The sequence below is a fragment of the Rattus rattus genome, chromosome 6 (genome assembly GCF_011064425.1).
Source record: "Rattus rattus isolate New Zealand chromosome 6, Rrattus_CSIRO_v1, whole genome shotgun sequence".
Taxonomy (NCBI): domain Eukaryota; kingdom Metazoa; phylum Chordata; class Mammalia; order Rodentia; family Muridae; genus Rattus; species Rattus rattus.
The window spans coordinates 157,136,607-157,153,068 of NC_046159.1; the positions used below are offsets into that span (position 1 = coordinate 157,136,607).

The 16,462-nt window shown below is 39.7% G+C and overlaps 1 protein-coding gene across 6 annotated transcripts in view; it reads left to right on the forward strand.

Annotated features, from left to right (window-relative positions):
- The window catches only part of Rbm33 (RNA binding motif protein 33), a 107,246-nt gene that overhangs the window by 21,992 nt on the left and 68,792 nt on the right, over positions 1-16,462 (forward strand). For 4 of the 6 annotated variants that reach the window (XM_032907182.1, XM_032907180.1, XM_032907185.1 and 1 more), the window contains 3 exons: positions 719-1,031; positions 4,006-4,125; positions 11,005-11,176. In XM_032907182.1, coding sequence (XP_032763073.1) covers positions 719-1,031; positions 4,006-4,125; positions 11,005-11,176 — 605 coding nt within the window. The remainder of the gene's footprint in view (positions 1-718; positions 1,032-4,005; positions 4,126-11,004; positions 11,177-16,462) is intronic. The other 2 variants (XM_032907186.1, XM_032907183.1) reach the window with 1 other exon arrangement.

Consider the following 16,462-nt stretch of genomic DNA (forward strand, 5'->3'; position numbering starts at 1 on the left):
CATTTATTTGAATGTTGAGATGCACTTTTATATAGATAGTTAATGTTTTGTTTTTCTAAAGAAGATTATAATTTACGTCAGGCTTTTTTTTTTTTTTTTTTTTTTTGAAAACCAGTTTGTTCTTAGCATTCTAACTCTGGTTACTGGAGAAATGGCTCAGCAGTTAAGAGCATTTAGTGTTCTTTCAAAGGACTCTCCATTTATTTTCCAGTATCTATATCAGCACCTACAATCACCTGTAGGGGATCCTGTGCTCTCTTCTGGCCTGTGGGCACTAGGCATACATGCAGTGCTTGTATATGCAGACAATCACACAAACCAAAAATAAGGGTAAATGAATCTTAAAAACAATTCTATACTTTTCTGAGGTTATACTCTTATTTTCTGTTAGCATTTCGTTCTACCAGACAGTCTGTCTGTTTATGCAAAGTGTTTAGTTTTAGCCTTGGATCTTTGTAAGCCAGACCAGCTTCTTCATCTGGCTGACTTCAGTTTTTTAGTCAGATAACAGAGCTGACAAACAGAGATGCCATCTGCATTGAGGGTCAGTGGCCCTGGACTACTTGGAATCTAGTGCAGTTGTATTTTACAGATTGTTAAAGCATACTCACCCAGTAGGATATTTTGTTACCAGTGAATAAGTCTGGTAACTCAGTTAGGTAATGATGCAGCTTTAAGCCTCCACTCAGTCTATCTTTCATTGTGTTTTGTCATTTAGTTCGCAGGGTGTCACCATCAGTCTGAATACCACCTCTGGCATAGTTACATCATTTGAGCTGTCTGACAACACCAATGACCAATCCGGAGAACAGGAATCTGAGTATGAACAAGGAGATGATGAGCTAGCCTACCACAAACCTGAGGAACAAGAACTGTATACTCAAGAGTACCCAGAGGAAGGACAGTATGAAGGCCATGACACAGAGCTGACAGAAGACCAAATAGAATATGGGGATGAGCCGGAGGAGGAGCAGCTGTACAGTGATGAAGTGCTGGACATTGAAATCAATGAACCTTTAGATGAGTTTACAGTGAGTCCTTTTTCTTTTGAATGGCCAGAGATAACATGGCTTCCTGCACATAGGTTTCTAGACTGATTTGAAATCTATTTACCTCCCATGGGAAGGAGAGAAATTAGACCTTATTATCACTGTCTGCCAGTTTCTTTATCAGAGCTATGACAAAGTTTGTGTTGACAGCTTGTTTGGCCACTGGTAATGCTCCTTTGTCATTTGGGAAAGCTGCAAAGAATTGTGACCTTGAGGATTGCACCCTAAGGAAGAAACCAGCTTTGTGTGGTGGAGGCGCACTGTCAGTGTTAGAAGTGCTTAATGCAGAGCTTTTATCCAGGCTTTAGACAAGATCTGATAAAGTCCTTCTGAGGTGAAAAGATTATTGACCTGCTAAAGACATCTTCAAGGTGCTAATATTCCACAGTGATTGATGTCCTGTCTTCATTCATCCCTTTCTTACAGAGAACTGTCTAAACAGAATAAAGAGGTTGAGGTTAGTTTAGAAAATGTCACACATAATTTGTTATCTATCTGTAATCAGCAAGCTAAGATGGTGCTGGTCTTCATTTCAGAAAGATGTCTTTGGTAGGTAGTGTTTATTTTATTACACTCCAGAAAAGAATTGGTTACTGGTGGCAGATTAGTCATCTGTCATAATGGTATATTATCGGAAGAGGTTTGTGTTTTAAAAAAGCACCTGATGCCATTCATGCTGGAAAGATGTTATTGCTGCATTGTGTAATGCCTAAGGGTTTCATTTCATTAGGATAGGAGAATGGACAAGAGGTGTGTAGAACCCTTGTTGGTGGTACCATCACTTAGTGTGTGCTTGCATTTGAGGACACTGGTCAACAGCTAAGAAGTCTTTATGTAATATAACAGCCTTCTTTACTAGGGGTTGATGATACAGAGCCTGAAAATACTTAATTCAGTCATGACTGGGGTTTGGAGTCTTGGAAAGTCAAGGCTTGTTCTTCTGAAGGTGTGTGTACTTTGTGGTCAGTGGAGCCTGCTGTCTGTGGTCCTGTAATGAGTGGGTTTTAGTAATCAGTCCTTCAGTAGTATCGTCTGATACTGCATGCTTATGGGACACTGTAATTTAAACTGCTTGTCTAACCCAAGGTCTTTAAAAAATGTGCTATTTTTATTTTCTTCTAGTGTTTGACCATTACTATTCATTGGTAACATTAGTCGTTCATTTCTTTGGTCCTGTATTCTTTAAATAGCACATCTTTACTAATTGTAATTCATATATTGTTGAACCATAAAAACAAGGAATAGAGGAAGTATTCATACAGTGGAAAGTGTGCATAGGGTGAGTTTGCTCAGCCAAATAATTTACTCAGTTCTTAGGGACTTGTAGAGGGAACTTGTGGTCAATGAGAAAATTTCCTCTTATCTTTGTCCAATTTAGGACCACATAAAATCCCAGGAATAATACAAAACAATTTAAATAGGCATCCTATGGTCTAAGATTCAGGCACTGAAAAGAATAAGATATTCAAATTGAAATGCTTATAGAACTCTTACATGAAAATTAATTACTTTTTTTCAGAATTAAAAAAATCCCTCAGAAATTTTAAAGTTTCATTTATAAATTCTGAGTATGCTAGTATTTCATACCTGCAGCCTACCTTACTATGTCTGGTGTTGGAGCCAAAGCTATCATCTTCTTTCTCCATGGATCCCACAGTGATAGTGTCCGAACTGACTGCCTGCTATCTCTGGGTGGGAAGAGATCAGAATTAAGCTGTGGAGTACCTTGCTCTTGTCCAACAGCTGCGGTCTTGTCTCAGACTATCCTTGATGTGCATATTGCCATTAGACCAATAAACACATGAATAGATTGTGTCCCCATGTACCCTACAGGTATGTAGTTCATTGAGTGGTTTAAACTGGTTCCTTGTCCTAGTCAGGATTTGTTGACTTGCTCTTCAAAACCAGAATTGACTCTGAAATGTGATCCCATAAGCATCGGCTTTCTGTGAGAACCCCCAAAATCATGCATTTGGTGCAGAACTAAGACCACACTTTGTAACTGGAAGGGATACTGCCACATGGGAAGAATGGGAGATCCCAGGATGTTGAGAGAGACAGCTCTGGAGATCTGTTAAGTGAATTTCGCAAGTACCATTGTTGATGAGTGTGATTGCATTTTATTTACCTTCTGTACTCTGGCATCAGCACAGTGGCTAACAGAATAGTGTTTGCTGATGACATTAAAGTATATTCACTGTGAAGTTAGTATCCAATGAGATTTCATGAAACATTGTTTTAAAATTATGTTTAAATTTACAATTTGTGTAAAGAGTAGCAGACTGTTCCATTGTGGATGTGGCTGAAATGTTACTTTAATGGGATGGTAACAGTTGTTGTGCATAGTGGATCTCAGGATCATCTTGAGAAGCAGGAGAGTCAGTTCTCCCCACCTCACTACTTGTAGACAATGCCAGTAGCAGTTTGCTTTCTTTGGCAGTGTGTTGTTCTCCAGTCACCCTGTCTTCTACCTTGCCTGAACTCGGAAGGGACAAGCCCTGTCCATTTCATCCAAAACCTCCCCCAAGAGAAAGAAAGGCTTGACGAAGAATCCACTGCAGTGTGACGTGTGAAGAGCACTTTGTCAAACCATCCCACTCCTGCTTTTGCTATTGGCCTCGGGTTGGCAAGGGGCACAGAGACCAGCTCCTGCTGCCGACCAGCTCCTCAGTGAGCCCGCAAGCCTGGTTCTTGTAAGGCTTTTTCCTCTGGGCAGATGGGAGAGCTGCTCAGCCCGGGGTTGGCTCTGAAGCTGAGCCATTCTCGCTCTCATGGCTGAAGGAGCATGTATGCTTGGGTTGCATGACTGCAGAGGACACTCCTTTGCTCTGTGCTTGGTGAGAGCATCCCCACAGTAGAATGTGTTAAAATAACTGTATGAATCGTACATGAAAAGCGGTTGAAAACAACCAAAAGCTTTGTGAGAAAAATGTTTCTTCTCTTTAATGGCCGTTAGGATGAAGAATACTTGCAGGCTTATGGTGGGCAACAAGGGCTGCAAGTGCGGGAAGACTGTGAGGCTGAAGATGACTTAGATGAGATTACTGATTCCCAGGTTGCTTCTGAGACCCACGAGGTACTTGTTCAACTTCTACAGTTTCCTGAGTTTCTTTCCTTCCAGATTTAAAATGAGTACCTATTTAAAAAAAATACTAGTACAAAGTTGATGCCTCTCTGAACTGTGTGCACTGTAGTAGAAGCCCAAGTCTGGGCCTAGAGAAGTGCATTCTGCTGCCTGGCACCTGGGAGAAGTGTGTGCTCTGGAGTCGTAGTGCTTGTTTATTTGTTTCTTTTTATTATCACGTACATGCGTGTGTGAGTGTGTGTGTGTGTGTGTGTGTGTGTGTGTGTGTGTGTGTGTGTGTGTGTGTGTGTGTGTTTGCGAATATCTGCATGGCACACATATGAGGCAGCTTGTTTTGAGGGGTTGATCTCAGTTCATCGGACTGGCACAGGGCTGATTGTTAAAAGTGTCATGTCACTGCTTTGAAATTAGTCCTATAATTATTTTAATTAGTTAATATTAGCTAATTTGCACCATTATTCAAGAAACAACGCCAAGTTTTAGGCTTGGTCTTTAAGGGTTAGGGTTAGGGTTAGGGTTAGGGTTAATGTTAATGTGGGTTTCTGTCCCTAAGGGACTTTTGCAGTTTAATGTAGGAAGGAAGGTACTGAAAATTACTGTTGTGCACAGTGAAAGTGATAGCTCCCAGGAGTCCTGGGTCCTCAGAAGTCCTGTCCGGGAAGGGCCCATGTCTGAGGTTGTGTAGAAGAATGACCTCTGAAGTACTCATGAAAGAAGAGTGGCCTTTGATAATTCTGAGCTACTGTGGCTAGGTCTGTAATAGGCCATAAAACCTATTCCTGGGATAAAATGTTAAAAACTTAACATTTTTTCCCTCTATACTTACCTTAATATTCTTTCCTGTTGCCAGAGAATATATCCACCAATGGTACCTAACACTCTGAGGGTGTAAAACAGACGCCTTTCCCTAAGCTGAATTTGAGTTTTCTTTTTGTACCTTGTGTCTCTCTCTCTTTGAAATAAATTAAAAGCATAGAGAAAAAATTAAGACTAAGAGACTCTTCACTACCCAGTTGTATAGTTGTAGAAGACGGCATCTAATCCAGGGAACCATGTCAAGGTTGAAGAAGACCCAGAACAGGCAGCCTGGTTGCCTGAAATGTTCAGTATCATTCTCCCTAGCACACTGTGACCCAGCTTAGTCGGACCTCCAAGGACACTTGAGAAAGAAATCAAGAAGACCTGAAAGCAGGGAGCAGAGCAGTTGTAAGGCTGCCAAGGAGGTGGTCAAAGGTTGTCAGGGAAATAATTCTGTGTATATATCATATGTCCTCACAGGATGAGCATACGAGCTCATGAAAATATATTCAATAAGGTAAGAATTAAAACCTATTTTAACACTGGCAAAACGAAGACTACTTACTGGAAGATGTAGTCTTATTTTGTTGGGGATCTGTAGTAGAAGTGTTACACCATGATTCCTTTGTTTTCTGCATATCTGTGAGCATGTCACTGCTTGTTCTTTGTTCTAGTATCTCTGTCCAGGTATGCTTATGTACCTGATGACCTTCAAGAAAGGGTCTTCCAGGACAGGTCTGTTTTTGTCTGAAGTACTATTCCCTTTGGACGTGATCACAGAGCCCTGGGCAAGCCGGGCCTCAGGGAAATGCCACTGCTGGGGAGGTGACTCATGACTCAGCCCGGTTCTAACAAGTCTTGGACTTTTCACATCTTTAGTATGTGGTAGTCTACTTTGCCAGTTTTCAGGAGTGTAACCAACCCTCACTGTCCTTGACGGTTTATCAGCCCTGAAGCATGCTGTCCTTTGGTTCAACACTTCGATTAAAATCCCTGGAACATGTATCTGTTGACAGGTCAAAATTTTGTTAGGTCACCATAGTGGCCTCATAGGAGGGGAAGGAACCCAAGCCTTTCTTTTATTATAGAGCATGGGAAGAGCTAGATCATGTGCTTTCAGCTCCTCCATTGCTTGTTTGTAAATTAAAAACAACCAAAGTTTGGATGAAGATAAATGTCCTTAGTGATTGCTTTAGACTGTGGGGTTAGTTAGTCATGACCAGAGTTTTTTGTTAGCCCCAGCATTGGGACATTGTAGACAAGTGGATCCTGATGGTCACTGGCCAGATAGCCTAGAAGAAATAAGTAATTTTGGGGTTATTCTAAGGAAGTAAAGAAGAAACAGATAGAAGACACCTAGTGACCTCCTCTGGCATGTTTGGATGCACCTCCCCACCAATAGCAACCCCCTCCCCCAACTATAATTGCTTATATTTAGTAAATTAGTCATTTACATCTCAAATGATGCATATATCCAGCTTCCCATTTTGCCAGCAGTCGTGGGGTGCAAAGCCAGAGACACAGTTCTATACAGCTACCTACAGCAGCCTATGTCTTTTCAGAGACCTCCAGGTAGATGAAGCTGGCGTTCTTGGCTTTACCACAAGAAATAATCTCAGGATGAGTCAGTATGGAGCATGTTTGGAGTTCATGGAGAAAGAGGACAAAGAGAGACAGATTGCACAGGGTTAAAAGAAAGATTCCCAGAGAAAAGATAGAAACCCCTGCCAGTATGAGTCACACTGTGTGATAAGTCTTTAAAGAAGCTGTATACACTTAAATTGGTGGATTCTTCAGGGTGCTGAGGAATTTAAATGAGATCATAGGGTGCTTCCTGAAGTGCTTTGATAGGATTTCAACTGAGGTCATAGGAGTTGCTGATGTGTTTAGAATGTGTTCATGTAAACTAAAGTTAATTAAATAAAACATTCTCAAAACATCTGGGAAAGGAGTAAAGCCAAACTCAGGACCTTAAAAAATAATTCATTGTTTAACAATAGTTTTGAAAAGGAAAATTGTGTTTTTTCTGTTGGCAGTCCTCACAATGAATCTTGATAATTGTGTTAGAATCCTTGGTTTTCCACTGGCAAGAGATCTTACCCAAACACCAGAGAGGGGTTCATTTTCTGTTTCATAATTTTTTGTTCCATAATTTCCCCTGTCTTTCTATCTTACCTTATTCTCATTGATAAGGGACAATCCCGTTATCCTTCAGAAAAGCTTAACTTTAAAAAAAAGATTTATTTATTTTATGAATATGAATATTCTATCTGCATGCACACTTGCATGCCAGAAGAAAAAAAATCAAAGTTAGCTTAAGGCTCCTGTTAATACCTAGCACTCACAGGAAACAGATCAGAGTAGTCATTTAAAGTCCTGACATTAACACTCAGTCAGACACCTTACACTTATTTTTTCTTCTTTAATTTATTTCAAAGAGTGAGAGTAAGATGTAAAAAGAAGAGTAAAATTCAGCTTAAGGGAAAGGGTCCTGCTTTACACTCAGCAGTCAGAGAAAAGATTGGAGTAGTCGCTTAAAACCCTGGTATTAACACTCAGTGCAAATAAACAGCTTCTTCCTCTCCCTCAAATCCTGGCTTTGCAGAGGCCAGCACTGCTCTTTCTTCTACCTTACTCAGTCTGACTAAACTAGAAGTTCATCTTAATGTCTGCCTGCTCTGCGGTTTGTTTGCTTTGGTGTGAACCTTAATCTTAGGCATGTTGAACAAAGGCTGTACCACTGAGCTATGCCCATATAACCAAATAGGTATTGGAAGAATAATTGAGGTAGATTAGCATGTGTTGGTTTTTTGTTTGTTTAGGTGATTAACAAATGGTTTTCTAAAGTGATTATGTCATTTTATACCCTTCCTCTGTTTGAAAATCCCCACTGTTCCCCCTCATTTGTTATCAGTTTCTTCTGTCAACCCTTCTAGGGTTGTATCATTGTGGGTTTTTGTTTGCTTCTCTGATGGCTAATGATACTGACTACTGTTCATATAATCTTTTGGACTTTATGTAGTTTATGGGTTTGGGTTTAGTCCACCTTTTCTTTAAAGTCCGTTGACTTAAGTTTATATAAGCTACAGAATTTATAAGGTCTTCATTGAGATTGTTGTTTATATATCTGTATTCCACATAGTCAGTATATTTTATGTATAGATTGTATGCATGTTCTGAGTGTCCGTAATCTAAAGAGAGGTTGCTAGACAAGTGTCTGCATATTCTAGATATCAAATCAATTGGCAGATACCTGGCTTGTGAATTTTTTTTCTGAACCTCCATTATTTTCTCAAAGTCCTGACATTAACACTCAGTCAGACACCTTACACTTACTTTTTCTTCTTTAATTTATTTCAAAGAGTGAGATATTTAAGTTTTTTTGTTTTACATGAGATCAGTCATATTAAGGGTGGTATGGGTATTAACAAATTTAAGTTTAAAACTTTTTTAATGTATGTGGGAGTTTTGGTTGCATACATGCTGCTGTGGCATGTGTGTGCAGTGCCTTTGAGGGCCAGAAGAGGCTCATCAGACCCCCTGGATCCTCTGTTGAGCTATCAAGCCCTCACATTTAACTTTCGTAAGTAGAAAATAATTTGGATGATGTCCAAGTAATTTTGTGACCTAAGAAAAATTTGACTATCCCATGCTTGTAAAATTAACTCTCGCTTTTCTTCTGTAAGCTTTGTATTATAAGCTAGTGTTAGAGTTAGAGGCTCCCTTATCTGATAGCAGTTGAGGTCTGAGAGCTATCATTGTTTTAAGTAAAAATGCTTTCCCAACTATTTCACTGGTTTGCTGTGTAGGTTTTCCCATCAGCCCACTGTAGCTTTTGTGCTGTCGGCTGATTTACTTGCTGTCAGGCTCTTCTGCACCAGTTTGTTTTTACACAGTCCGTATGCCAGCACCATATAGCAGCTTCAGTAATGGAACACGAAACCAGGTTGTGTAGTAAGTCCACCAACTTCATTCTTTTCTGAGGTTCTTTCCTGTCATAGATCTGTTAGTATCTACTAGACGTCTGCCTAGGTAGGGGTTTGACGGAGATGGCCATGTGTCTCTAGATTAAAGACGGATATGTTTATTACTTTTAAGATTTATTTTAATTTTTAAAGGTTTTATTTTTATACTCGTGTGTGTGTGTGTGTGTGTGTGTGTGTGTGTATTTGTGTATTTGGTTCTGTACATGAGTGCAGGTGTCTAAATACCAGTAGAGTGTATTGGATCTGCTGGTGCTGGAGTTACTGGTAGTTATAAATTACCTTATGTGGGCCTTGAAAATTCAGTTTGGATCCTTTGCTAGAATAGTATGTAGTCTTAACCACTTAGCTGTCTCTCCAGCCTTCCCTCCCCCCTCCTGTTAATATGTTAATAATTATCTGTTAATGAAAACATCTTAATTTTTTTTCTCTGTAATCAGAATCCTTTTTATTTATTTTGCCTTACTGACTTCCAGTGCAGGAGCTATGTACAGGAGAAAAGTTGCTTCAGTGCTAATTTTATTGTCATATTTTTAGTGATAGGAAGAAGGCAACTTACTACTTATCGTTAAGTTTTGTTCTCAGATTGAAGATGTTCTCTTTAGTTCTACCTTGCTGGTGGTGATTTTCTAATAGATATCAAATCTTGCATCTGTTGAAGTAATAATATGTTTATTAAAACTGCTACAATAAAGTTTTTGCTTTGATAGATATGATTTCTTCTCTGTAACCAAAAATTGACTTCCCTGGGAGCTTGTTAGGAATGTGGACTCTCAGGCCCCTCTCTGGACCTCCCAGGTCAGAATCTGCTTCTGAAAAGGATTTCCAGTCTTTGGTATATGTGTAGTGATATAAATTGGTATATATCATTGGTTTAACACAGAGTAGTCCTGCTGGAGCATGTGGAGGCACATCAGGGACTTTTTGGCAATGGCGCGTTAAGGCCTCATCATAGATGCTACTCATTCTGATGGCTATATTCACACGATTCAGAAATGGTAGTATTCCACTAGCAAGAATGTGAGATTTTGGTGGTGCAGAATTCTCCAGCATGCTGAACCTCAGAGCACTGAAAAGCCATCAGCATTAGCTCAGCATTTGGATTCTCCATGTAAACGTTTGGATTCCTGGATCTGTTTTCCCGTTTGTACTACTTGTTAGAGTCTGACGTGTAGTTAGCTTTTTGTATTGAGAATATTTAGGAAAGGAAATTAACAGTAATTGTCCATGGGTTTAGCTTCTTATATATTTTCTAACAATACATTTATGATGATGAAGAGGCAAGCTGCATTTTTTATTATTATTATTACAGTGGTAGAAAATGTTGAAATGGGCCTTATGTGTAGTATGTGTCTGTTTTCATCTGCCAGTGGGCTACTGAGACTGACCTAAGAGGGAGATGATAGGGCCATAGGAGCTCAGAAAGAAGAAATGGATGAAAAAAAAAAAACTGCTTTAGTTTGGCTTAGCACTAGAGGAAATTTTTGTAAGAGACTCTGCTAAAATAAAACCTGATTTTAGTATGAAGAAGTGGCAGAAGAAATGGTTTTTGTTTTTTTACTGGTCTCAACACATAAGTCTGTGGTGAGTTAACACTAGACAGGAAGAGTGAAGTAAGTAGGGAAGGGGCAGGGCTAGTGACCACAAAACCCCAAACTGACAGGGACTGCTCTCCTGACAGAAGATCAAAATATGTGGTTAGGGACTGAACTGTTTTAGCTTTACATGGCCGAAGTGACCATTACATCTACTGGGTGAGTCCTGCTCTGTTAACTGTAGTGTTATCTCATGGATTTACAGGTGCTAGCTTACATCGTAGTCATAGACAATTTAGGTTGTATGGAGCTTTGCTGGTGTCTGGATTAGATGTAAGGCAGCAGGGATGGTTAGCAAATGCCTGTACTCAAGCAAGTATGAGTAGCTGTAGTGGGGAGGTCCTCGTATATTAACTACAGGCAGGAGATTGAAGTTTCTCCCCTGCTGGAGTTGGCTTCAGGTTTCACATAGCCTCTACCAAGAACTTTGAAACGTACTCACATTTTAAGTGACTGTGGATGCACTCTCCCTCTTTGCTTCTGTCTGCCTGTAGGGAGGAATGGAAACCCTGGAACTCCAGAAAGACATCAAAGAAGAATCAGATGAAGAAGATGATGATGATGAAGAATCTGGACGATTACGTTTTAAAACTGAAAGGAAAGAAGGAACAATTATTAGGCTTTCAGATGTAACTAGAGAGAGAAGGAACATTCCAGAAACTTTGGGTAATTTTTGGTTTTGGCCTGTGGGTTAATCTCAATCTCTATCTCCCTCTCCCTCTCCCTCTCCCTCCCTCCCTCCTTTTTTTTTCGACATTTTCCTCCATCTTCATTTCCACTTCAGATCTCTCTATATCTTATTATGATTGATTGTTGGTGAGGTATATGTGAGGCTGGTGCCCAGCTGTGTTATGCTCAGTGTTTTGCCAAACAACATTAATAAGTGTTTGAGTGAAATATTTAGAAGTATTGTTTGTTTGTTTGTTTATAGTCATTTTCTTTGTGAGTGTATGGCCTAAAGCTTCTCTCCTTTGTGCCCTGTGTTCTTGACTGTACTGAGGTAGTGTCAGGGGATGCTTGGCAGAGATAGATACTGGCTCTTCTCCACTCTACTATGCCCCTCAGGTAGCCATTTGCACTGGTCATATTGATTTTATTTTGCCCTTGTAATGTCCTTGTAGCCATCCTTTTGGGTTTTCTCTGCTTGTTGTTCCTGGGTGTTCCGTGACTAGTTAATAGAGATCATTAACTGAATGCCAAGCGTCTACCACTGAAGACCTTTCTCAGACTGCTGCTGGCTGAAAGCAGCAGCCCTACCCCTCCGTACAGTCTGTGTCCTTTCTCCCTGATCATTAGGTTCCTATTGGAGTGCTAGAAGGAAGGCAAAGCTCACAGGACATCAGAATCTACCTGCCTTTCTATTTTGGTCTAGATAAAAATAAAGGTCAAGGCCTCATTGCCTTGATGTTGGTCTCTTTCCATCCCTCCCTCTCCTATCTCTCTCCTCTTCCCCTCCCCCCCTCCCTTCCCCCTCTCTTTCATCTCTCTCATCTCTCTCTGTGTGAATGTGTGTTTTTTTAAATTATTTTTTAAAAATTTTACATACACTGGTATTCTGCCTGCTTGTATGTCTGTGAAGGTGTCAGATTTCCCAGAACTGGAATTACAGATAGTTATGAGCTGCTGTGTGGGTGCTGGGAATTGAACCCAGGTCCTCTGGAAGAACAGCCAGTGTTCTTAACTGCTGAGCCATCTCTCCAGCCACACTTTATTGTTTTAAAATAATTGTTTTAAAATTATTGTTTGTGGTTTGTATTAGTTATTATTCTATTGCTATGACAAAATGCCATGACCAAAAGGAACTTATAAAAGAAGTATTATTGGGCTTATAGTTTCAGAGGCTTTGAGTTTGTTATGGCAAAGCAAAGGTATTGATAGCAGGAATTGTTACTTGATCCACAAGTACGGTGCAGAGAGAGACACTGGGAATGGTGTGAGTGGTCAGAAAGTGCAAATCCTGCTCCTAGTAACATCTTTTCCAACAAGACCACACCTACTAATCCTTCCCAAATAGTTCGACCATCTGGGACAAATATCCAAATATATGAGCCTATATACCTTGGTGTTCAAGGCTTGGGGCTTGGCACCCTGGGTAGGAACAGTGAGGGAATGAAGAAAAGACAGACAAACGTAGTGAAACTGGGATCCTAGCTAGTCTTGGTAGGAAGTCTGTGTAAGAGAGCAGTCTCAGGTTACAAACATCTGAGAGGAGGCAGCTACTAGTCTTTGCCAACACTGACCAGTTGTTCATAATTGGACTTCGACTCCAAGTTGAAGCCATTTCTCTTGAGCCTGGTCCTATGGGTATAATGATTCATGCCTGTTTCCCATGGGTCAGTTGGCCTTGTAGTCCTCAAAATGGTGGTGTACATTTCAAAATACGCATTCCCTCAGGTCTTCACTCACTTGGGGTTCCCCCACTCCCTGAACTATAAGGGCCATTCTCATTCAAACTACAACACGCTCGTTTTTACTACTAAAGAGAATCAAGCAGCAGCATCTTTCAGGGGCACACACAGAGTCTCCAGGTGAACACCAAGCTGCCCTCATCCACAACACAAATTCAACTCATCACAGTAATCAATATTCATTGCATCTCTCTCTGAGGATGTGAGCATGGCCGTTCTGGAGTGTTCTACTTGCCTGTATTCATATTTTAGTTTTGTCCATTCCTTTTTTTTTAGGACTTTTGCTTCCTTCCCTTCTTTTCAGAGTCATTTATACTTTCCGTTTTTCAGAAAGCTGTCAAATCTGCTTTCTTTTCAAGGTACCTGATAGCCATAACCAGTCTTCTCCAGAGACAAAAGACTAGGAGGGTTGTTTTGTTATAGCAGTCCTATAAGGGAAAACAATTTGATAATGTATTTTTCCTCTTAAAAAGGACTAAGTGCATTTTAGTAGAATGTGCTAATTTGGCTAGATAATTGAACAAAAGAAAAATGTTAGAAGTTCCTTTTTATTTAGAGTCCTAATTTAGGGAAGCGCGGTGTTTGAAAGTTTACTAGGAACTTCATTCAAAGTTGGGTCATTTTCAAAGTACAAAGGATGTTACCACTCTTCAGAAGACTGGTTTCCTGAGAGAAGGAGCTTCCTGATAGGGCTTACACCTGTCCAGACAGTGGACAGATACAAGACTTGGTGAGGATGATGGTGCCACAGCCTTCGAGAGCTAGAAGTTTGTATGAGTGTTACCTGTCAGCTTGTTTTTGTGTCCCCAGACCCAAGATGAAGTTTATTGGATTGTAAAACAGTTTGCCTGCTTTTACACTGAGACAAAAGTGTGTTTCTTCTAGAGTCCCTGTGTTCTCTAGTGATGCATAGTTTTTGAATATTTGAATTTTTTGTTTTCTTTTTGTCATTTTGCTTACAAATAAAAACTTGTAAAAATTAGATTTATTTTATTTGGTGCATTTGGAGTGTTTGCCTGAAATAAATGTCTGTGGAGTTCAGAAAGCCTGGATCCCCTGAAACTGGAATTAGGGGTGTTTATGAATGGCTGTGGGTGCTGGGCATTGACCGTGGGTCCCCTGGAAGAGCAACCAGTGCTCTTAACTCCTAGGCCAACTCTAGAGCCCAGAAATAACAACTCCTTTAGTGATCGATAGCTTTGATTATTTGTGAGAATCCTTTGCTGCTTGAGAATCACTTGCTGCTGTGATACTTCTCATTTCTGAACAGTTGTGTGTGAAGTGATCTTTTTGAGATCTAGAATGGAGTTTGAGACACATAATGACTCAAATGTGAAGAGCACTTATCACACATGGCCCTTTTCACAGTTAAAGAGCAAAACCTCACTTGTTGATTGGGATATTTACTTCAGGCTGGGTTAGCAGTAGAATTTGGGGCTAAGATATTCTTATTTAATTGGTTAGCCCTTTTTACAGTCAGATTTTTTTCTGCAAGTTAAAACTTACAGAAATATATTTATTTAAGTGATACTTTTCTCCATTTTCCCAAGGATGACATCCAACTGTGAGTTCAGAATGTAAATCATTTTGTGCAGAGGAAGCCACAGGCATAGGTGGTAATTCTCTGGTAGAGTCCAGTTGATCTAGACTGTGTATGTAATGATTGGTTTATTGTCTATGAAAATGCCAGGGCATGCGCTGTACAAGGTTGACAGGTTTTTCTCTAGACTCAGCCTAGAAGTGAAGAAGTGAGGAGCAATGGCTTCTCTTGCTCTAGGAAGCAGACTTGGACTTGGGGTGGATTTTGAAAACAGCCTGGCTGTGAGGGAAAGTGTTTTGTAAAGCTAAGCTTCCTAGTTACTCTCTGAATTTTGTGTTCAGTTTCACTGAGACATGCATCATATTAAATTACTTTTTATTACTTTGTCTTAACTGCTTGGCAACCCTTACATCTTGCCTATTGAACTAATATCCTGGCTACTTTGATTGGAAACCAAAGACCCGTGGGAGAATTCTTTCATCTAGTGACAGTGGGTGGTTGCTAACACTAGTAGCCACACACTTAGCCTTTTATACTATGGTTCTTGTTTTAAAAATTTGGGGTTCAGTTATTTTTTGATGTTTGCCATTTTTATTTTGCCCAACTATATGCCATAAGTATATATTCATTTCTAACTGCTTTATAATTATTTGGATATGTATATATTATTATTATACATTTTTGCTAAAAATAATGTATGGTTGTAGTTACTTTATGATATATCCCTTTAGGATTTAGACATAGTTCAGGAAACACTTACGGGGGGAAATTAACATTTCAGTTGAAGTTACAAATGTAATTTCTATCCTGTCATATTTTGGTGACCTTTTGTGGCAGCTTGTCTCAATTGGATAAGAGCATTTTTTCTTGCTGATTAAAGATGTCATTTGGAACCATTTTATTACTGAGGATAGTAAAATTAATCTTGACACTCAGAACTACTTGAAAAATAATTGCTGATTCACTGCATAAAATGTGTGTGTGAAGCAATAATGTAGTCAAGACTAAAATAAAAGTCTACGCTGGCTAAGAAATTATTGTTTTCATCCCAAGGGTTCATACTTACTTGAATGAGAGAGGATTCCATATCAATATTTCCAAGAAAATGAATCATAGCTTAGAGATTTTTAGTCTGATGTGGCAAAGTAGACTCCAGTGATATTTAACTGGCCTGAGTGGAGATGGAAGGCTTAATGATATTTAGTGTGTTTAGTGATATCTTGAGAAACTTTTGAGAAAATACATGTTTACTGATATAGGATGTACTACTATGTAGTAGTATTACTAAGTAATACTTTTAGACACTACTGTGAAGTAAAGGGGCCTACATGAATGAAAGGGCTCCCTTAGTCGCCTAGAATAATGCACTGATGGAAGAGTTTTAGGGTCCGTGCCGTGTTCGTTGCACTGTGAAACAGGAGGAACACAAGTAGACGCACGAAGCTCTCTCAGTGCTTTAAGTAGCCACCTTTGTTTTGCATGGCTTTCTTATTTGAGAAGGTGTCTGTAGCTGGCTGCATGGACATACGATGTCTTTTTACAGCATGACATACATGCTAATGAGTGTAAAAGTTTAAAGCAAAATTCAGTTAATGACTGCTCCATTCAGGAGTTATCCTTAATAATTTGGCTTAATGGCTTTGATTTATGTGAGCTTTTTGGTTTTGTTTGTTTCCTCCAGATTCTGTGCCGTTACTCATTAGTGTTATTTTCTTGTTTCTTTGTTTTTATTGTTGTTTGTTTTTGTTTTTTGAAACAGGGTTTCTCTGTGTAGCCCTGGTTGTCCTGGAACTCACTTTATAGATCAAGCTGACTTTAGATTCATGTAGATTTACCTGCATCTGCCTCCTGAGTACTGGGACTAAAGGCACATACTGCCATGCCTGGCTAGTGGCATTTTCTTACTGGCCTCATTGGAGCCCAGTAAAGGAGCAGTTTCCTCCTCTACTATAGTGGTCTGTGAACATTGGCTACTTTTTAGATTTACTAAATCTACACTGTGAA